Raw genomic sequence first — 7,798 nt, forward strand, 5'->3', positions numbered from 1 at the left:
CCAAGTTGGAGTACAATGGCATGTAATCATAGTTCACTCCAACCTCAACTCCTGGGCTAAAGTGATCATCTTACCTCTGATTCCCAAGTAGCTGAGATTACAGGCATTTACTACCACCACATCTGGCGAATTTTTTTTTTTTCTTTTGAGACAGAGTCTCACTATGTTGCCCTCAGAGTGCTGTGACATCACAGCTTATAGCAACCTCCAACTCTTGGGCTTAGGCAATTCTCTTGCCTCAGCCTCCCAAGTTGCTGAGACTACAGGCACCCACCACAACCCCCAGCTATTTTTAGTTATAATTGTCATCGTTTGCCAGGCCTGGGCTGGGTTCAAACCCGCCAGCTCCGGTGTATGTGGCTGGCTCCCTAGCTGCTGAGTTACAGGTGCAGAGCCAAAGGGCGGGGGGAGGGGTATTCTTTTTGTAAGCACCTTTAAGTATAGATACACTAATAAAGATGGTGATAAGTCATATCCATCATTTAATATTTTATGAAGTCTTAATTTTTACACAAATCTTGTGGTATCAATATCTTTATTTTACTTGTGAACCAACTAAAATGTTGTGCCTAAAACAAAACTAAATGCCCCGAGATAACAAAAGTCAGAGACAGAGTAAAACAGACTAGGAGGGAGGATGTGAGGATTCAAATGCTTTATTTTCTTTCCCTTTTTTTTCTTTCTTTTCATTATTTCTGTGTTTGTTTGTTTTTTGTTTCTTTTTTTTGAGACAAGAGTCTCACTTTGTTGCCCTTGGCAGCCATGGTATCATAGCTCACAGTAACCTCCAACTCTTGGGCTTAGGCGATCCTCTTGCCTCAGCGTCCTGAGTAGCTGAGACTACAGGCGTCAGCCACAGCGCCCCACTATTTTTTGTTGCAGTTTGGCGGGTGCGGTGTTTGGATCTGCCACCCTCGGTATACGGGGCCAGTGCCCCACCCACTGAGCCACAGTTGGCGCCCTCTTTCTTTTCTTTTTGTCTATCTGTCTATCTCTGTTTCCCCAGGGCAGAGTACCATGGTCTCAGCCTACATCACAGCAAGCTCAAATTCCTGGGTTCAAGCAATCTTTCTGCCTTAGCCTCCTCAGTAGCTGGACTATAGGCATCTACCACAATGCCTAGTGAATTTTTCTATTTGTAGTTCAGACAGGGTGATGCTCTGGCTCGGTTTGGTCTCTAACTCCTGAATTCAAGGGATTCTTCCTCACCCTCCCAAAGTGCTAGGATTATAGGAATGAGCCACTGCATCTGGCCATTTTATTTTTCTTTAAAACACTGCCTATTTTTCAAAAATGGTCAATTTTCAGAGTTGTATGGCATAAAATTATAAAGTATTTCAATCTAAAAATACCTTTTACATGATCTTAGAGCGTTGTATGAACTTCTGAATACTTGATGACAGAACCTCTGTAGCTCATAAAGCAGGCTACTAAGAGAGCCTCTAGTCTATTTATTATACTAAAATAAAGTTACATAGAGCTATATGGCTTTTACAATGGATTAACATACCTCAACAGTTTTCAAACTTAGTTGTGTTATCTGGGTCAAACAACAAAATGTAGTATATAGTAATAACAACTCCTTTTTGTTGTCCAAGCCAAAATTACTATTCTTTTTTTTTGTTGTTGTTTGGTCTTGGTTTATCAGGCCCAGGCAAGGCTGGAACCTGCCACTCCTGGTGTGCGGGGCCAGCATGCTAAGCACTGACCTGTCTGTATGGCTCACTCTGTTTCCCCAGGAAACAGCCTTAGAGCTCTATGTAACTTTATTTTAGTATAGTAAATAGATTAGAGGCTCTCTTAGTAGGCTGCTAACCACTGACCTTCAGCAGCCAGCTCTAAATTAGTATTCTTTTAAAATTTTTCATAATTTTTTATTGAGACAGAATCTTGCTGTGTTGCCCAGTCTGGTCTTGAACTCCTAAACTCAAGCAATCCTCCTATTCCACCTCCTGAGAAGCTGGGATTACGCAAAATTATAATTTAATAGTCTAGTTATTTTAAGGTTGCTGCCAGGACTTAGATGACTATGTTTTGTGTCTATTTTTCTTAGGTGTTTGTAATTTTTCTAATCTTAAATGTATACCTACTATTATGAATTGTTACAATCTTTTATCAGTGTTCGAAAACTTCATTCCCTAGACTGCTTGGTATGAAATAATTATGAACTGCTTGTTATGAACTACATGTGTAAAAACTATCAGTAAATGTTATACTAGCTATTTTATAAACATTGCTGTTATTTGTTATGAAATAATTATTTTAGATATTAACTGTTGTTTTTTCTGGGAGATGCAAAATGATTCTGAACAAAAAGCAATTGTTACTAACTTAAAATCAGAGAAGCTCTTAGGAGGGGTTTAATTGGACATTTTAATAAAATCTTAGAAACTTAGATGTCTTTCTTAATTTTTCTTAAAGGATGGTTCTTCAGTTAAGGAAGTTGAACCCTACCACCGGACACGTACTTTAAGGTCTTTGAGAAAAAATGCACAGAATTCTGCAGATTCTAGTTTTGATAAGAATATGAGAATAACAGAGAATCATGCTAATGGCAGGCATTTTACAAGGTAATACAAGATGCTTGACCACTAATCCAAAGGAAGTTGTTTTGTTTTGGTTTGATTTGGTTTTTTTTAAATACAAATTTGGCAGGAAGATTATACCTTCTGTAACTTTAATAATGCAGGAGAGTTTTGAAGCAGTAATTTAGGATTTGTATTTAATTTTTAAAGTATATTTTTGACCGGTTACCAAGATTCCAGGGTTGTAAAATATAATTTATTTGAAGTGAAATTACTATAAATAAATATTATTAAATTAAAAATGATTTTGTACACATTTAGGTTTGTTTTTATTTTCTTTTTGAAAAATAACATTTATTGTTATTTTTGTTTATCAAAATAAACAGTGGGTACAACTGACAAGGTTGGTCGATGCAAAATAGGTTCTCTTTAAGTACTTAAATATTTGAAGAGACTTTTTGTGACTGTAACTAGCTTTGATAATGTGATTCTGCTTCAAAGTCTACATAAAGCCTTTGTTCAAAACAGTAGTTTTGTTTTGTTTTTAGCTTGGTTTTTTTAAGTTAGAGTCTCACTCTGTTGCCCTGGGTGGATTGCTCACAGCAATCTCAAACTGTTAGGCTCTATGGATCCTCTTGTCTCAGCCTCCAGAGTAGCTGTGACTACAGACACCTTCCATAAGGTGTCTGGCTATTTTTTTTTGGTAGAGACAGGGTCTTGCTCTTGCTCAGTATGGTGTTGAGCTCCTTGAGCTCAAGCAGTCCACCAGCCTTAGCCTCCTAAAATGCTGGGATTACAGGTGTGAGCCACCACTATGCCCAGCCCAAAACTCTTCTCTTCTCTCTCCTCTCCCATCCACTCCCCTCCCTTCTTTTCTTTTTGAGACAGTCTCACTCTGTTGCCCTCAGTAGAATGCTGTGGCATCCCAGCTCACTGCAACCTCCAACTCTTAAGCTTAAGCGATTCTCTTGCCTCAGTCTCCCGAATAGCTGGTGCCCGCCACAACGCCTAGCTATTTTTTGTTGCAGTTGCCAAAGCTGTTTTAGCTGTCCAGGGCAGGATTCCAACCCAGCACCGTACCCACTAAGCCACAGGCACTGCCCAGTAGTTCTGTTTCTTTCTGCTTACTGGTAAAGTTTTTCATCACTTTTAAGTGTATTGTGTTTCAAAAGCAGTCTTCACAAAGAAGGCAGAGCATGTACTTTTTTGTCTGTTTTCTTTCTAGTCTAATGGGACTAGATGCATACATATTTAAATTTCTCAAGAACCCTGAAGTAGGTGGCTTGAATTCCATTTTTACTACTCAAGGAATCAACTTCAGTGAATTAGGTAGTTTGGGTAACTAATCTCATGGAACTTTGATTCAGGGCATATTTAAATTTAAGTTCAATTAGCTCAAAACCCTCAATTTTCCCACTTTGGTTGGCCTAACAAATGGAGGAAAGCCTCCATTAGAGTAAAATCTGTTTGATGAAATAATTTGTTTTGCAATAATTCTCATAAATACATTATTATTTATAGTGCATAGAACCTTCCTACTCTTAGATAGAATTTTGATTCTTATTTTGTATAGCATACTTTCTAGATAAGTGAAATTATGCTCTTTGAAATTTCTGAGATTTAAAAGTTTTTTTTAGTCTTTCATATATTTCAAATTTTGCATCTTATTTCCGTTATTTAGGGAGTGTTTACAACTATATTTCATGGAATCTACAATGTCAGCAATTAAAACACACAACATCGTTTTATGAGATACTAAAAAAAATATGGACAGTAAACCAAGACATGCCATCAATTGTAAGACACATACCAATTTCAGAGATGTTAAAATGGAGGGAAACTTAGAACTTTTAGAGTAGAGAAATACAATATAAGCTAGCCCAGTATTTCTGAAATACAAAGTCTTCAGTTTTATTCTTGAGAGGGTGAGAGAGTGATCTATGAATTCTCTATAAGAATTTTTAAGTTATCTTTCATGATCTGAAAAAATAAACATTCTGAGTTATGTAAATTCCTACCTAACACAGAATTGCAATAAAATTTCAGGCTGTACATTTGTATTTACAGTTGATTTGGCACCAAGTAGTAGTGCTCTAGTTATCTCAGGTTAACAAGATAAGAACAGAGTCTGAACTTAATACATAAATGATGCATACACTTCCAAAGAAAGCCATATGATGTAATATGAAATGGGGGATGAGTTAAGTCATCATAATACAAAACAGTATGTAAGAAACATAATACATAATATGTCAAACTCAGGAGAAACTGATAGCAATCAATACCACAATCATATGACAAATGTCTATTTCCTTTTAGCACAACCTCATGTTAATATTTTTTGTTGGTTTTATATAATAGTTTTACTGTATTTGTATAAAACTTACAAATGAACTTAACATCTAATTCGGCTTTACATAGTCATACAAAAAATTTATATCGGAAATCTTCCAAGTTTTTAACTTTTTTTTTTATTAAGTCATATACACGTAGACATGAATACATTTATGCATATGTGGGGTACAATGTGTTGTTTTTTTATACAATCTGATGTGCTTACATTAAACCAATCAACATAGCTTTTGCCTCATTTATTTGATTATTGTGTTAAGACATTTATGTTCTATACTTGACAGATAAAGTTTTTAACTTTAAAAGGATCTGTACGTTATTCAAGTTTGTGAAACATTGTCCTGGGCTTTATACTAGAAAGGTGTTACGGGAGTGTATTGAAATAGATGCTTTTTGATCTGGAGTTAAAGATGAATGATTTGTTATTTTTAACTAGATTCCTCCTAAAGTATATTTAATATTTATTTACTTATTTATTTTTGAGACAAAGTCTCACTTGTTACTGTTGGTAGAGTGCCATGGTGTCACAGCTCACAGCAACCTCAAACTCGTGGACTTAAGCAATTCTCTTGCCTCAGCCTCCCGAATAGCTGGCACTATAGGTGCCTGCCACAACACCTGGCTAATTTTTAGAGGCAAGGTCTCGCTCTTGCTCAGGCTGGTCTTGAACCTGTGAGCTCAGGCAAGCCACCTGCCTTGGCTTCCCAGAGTGCTAGGATTACAGGTGTGAGCCACTGTAATTTTTATATTTTTAATTATTTTTTTCTTAATAATAGCTTTATTGAGATATAATTCATATGCTGTAAAATTCATAATTTTAAAGCATGCAGTTCAGTAGCTTTAGCATTTAGCTTTAGCACAACCATCACTACTATCTAATTTCAGAACATTTTTATTTTATTTTTTTATTTATTTTTATTTATTTATTTTTTTTTGACAGCGCCTCAAGCTGTCGCCCTGGGTAGAGTGCATGGCATCACAGTTCACAGCAACCTTCAACTCCTGGGCTCAAGCGATTTCCTGCCTCCACCTCCCAAGTACCTGGGACTACAGGCGCCCACCACAACGCCTGGCTATTTTTTGGTTGCACCTGTCGTTTGGTGGGCCCAGGCTGGATTTGAACCTGCCAGCACAGGTGTATGTGGCTGGCACCTTAGCTGAGCCACAGGCGCGGAGCCTATTATTATTTTTTTTTTTATATATACACATGTGTTTATTAGGTTTCTACTTTTTGCCTTCACAAAATTAAAAAGGCTTAAAATTTAATAACAATAACAATGTTTAAGATAAGGAAGAAACAAAAACCTAATAAAGAATGCAGATAAATACATTCAGAAAAGAAATCAGACAATTGCTGCATCGAAATATTAAGCAATAATAATGTAAAGAAAGTAACATTGACATTGTCAAATAAGGGTATGTCTATTATAGAATGCTTTGACTCTGAGGTTTAGTATGGAGTCATCAGTTAACTTCTTATTTTTTTTCCAAAGTCTCAAAAAATAGACAACTAATATTTATAAATAAAAGTAAAAGATAATTTGAAAAACAGATCATGCCAAATCTTATAGACAAAAGAAAAAGAAGAAATACTTCAAAATCATTCTACTTAATCTGGATATACCTGATATTAAAATTGGAGAAAATATGTTATTATAAAGGGGAAATTACAAACATATTTTCACTTATAAATGAGGATGCAATATCCTAAACAACATATTAACAAGTTGAATTAAAAATTAATGTTTAATGTACTTTGTTCAAAATTAAATCCCAATTTCAGAACATTTTTGTCAATCCCTCAAAAAATTCTCCCTGTTTTCCCCTTGGGAAGCACTAATCTTTTTGCCTGCATGGATCTGACTCTTTTAGATCTATCATACAAATGGAATCATGCAGTGTGTCGTCTATTTGTATCAGGCTTCTGTATAGCTTTTTGTATCTTTCACTTGGTGTCATGTTTGTAAGGTTCATTATATTGTGATATCTATTAGCACTTAGTTCTTTTTATTGTTGAATAAGATTCCATAGTATAGATATACCATGTTTTATTTATTCCTCATCTGAATTATTTCCACTTTTTGGCTATTACAAATAATGATATGAGAATGTGTATGTGCAAATTATGTGGACACAATTCTTTGGGGCATTTACAAGTGGAATTGTTGAATTCATACTAGCACTAGGTTTTTGAGGACCTGCCAAACTGTTTTACAAAGAGGCTATACCATTTTATATTCTTACCAGAAATGTATGGGGATTCAAGATTCTCAATTCTCACCAGCATTTCTTATATTTTTGGTGTTAGCCATTTGGGGTTTTTTATTATTTATTTGTTTTTTGTTTTTGGGGTTTTTTTTGAGACAGAGCCTCAAGCTGTCACCCTGGGTAGAGTGCTGTAACATCACAGCTCACAGCAACCTCCAACTCCTGGACTCAAGCGAGTCTCCTGCCTCAGCCTCCCAAGTAGCTGGGACCACAGGTGCCTGCCACACACCCGGCTATTTTTTGGTTGCAGCCGTCATTGTTGTTTGGCGGGCCCAGGCTGGATTTGAACCTGCCAGCTCAGGTGTGTGTGGCTGGCGCCTTAGCCACTTAAGCCACAGGCGCTGGGCCTATTATTTATTTATTTATTTATTTGAGACAGAGTCTCACTATGTCCCCCTCAGTAGAGTGCTATGATGTCACAGCTCATAGCAACCTCCAATTCTCTTGCCTCAGCCTCCCAAGTAGCTGGGACTACAGGTGCCCACCACAATGTTCGGCTCTTTTGTTGCAGTTGTCACTGTTGTTTTAGTTGGCTGTGGTCAGGTTTAAACCCCCAGCCTCAGTGTATGTCGCTGGTGCTATGACCACTGTGCTACAGGTGCTGAGCCCCATTTGGGGTGTTACCTCATTTGGTTCTTTTTTTTTTTTTTTTT

General features: G+C 36.6%; 1 protein-coding gene across 6 annotated transcripts in view; it reads left to right on the top strand.

Moving 5' to 3' along the window:
• Positions 1 to 7,798, top strand: part of ATAD2 (ATPase family, AAA domain containing 2) — a 90,419-nt gene that overhangs the window by 25,206 nt on the left and 57,415 nt on the right. For 5 of the 6 annotated variants that reach the window (XM_023517156.1, XM_023517158.1, XM_023517154.1 and 2 more), the window contains exon 2: positions 2,422 to 2,570. The exons of the other annotated variant lie outside the window; for it this stretch is intronic. In XM_023517156.1, the coding sequence (XP_023372924.1) occupies positions 2,422 to 2,570 (149 nt within the window). The remainder of the gene's footprint in view (positions 1 to 2,421; positions 2,571 to 7,798) is intronic. 6 annotated transcript variants of the gene reach the window in all.

Source organism: Otolemur garnettii, unplaced genomic scaffold (genome assembly GCF_000181295.1).
Source record: "Otolemur garnettii isolate 467f Iridium unplaced genomic scaffold, OtoGar3 scaffold00004, whole genome shotgun sequence".
Lineage (NCBI taxonomy): Eukaryota > Metazoa > Chordata > Mammalia > Primates > Galagidae > Otolemur > Otolemur garnettii.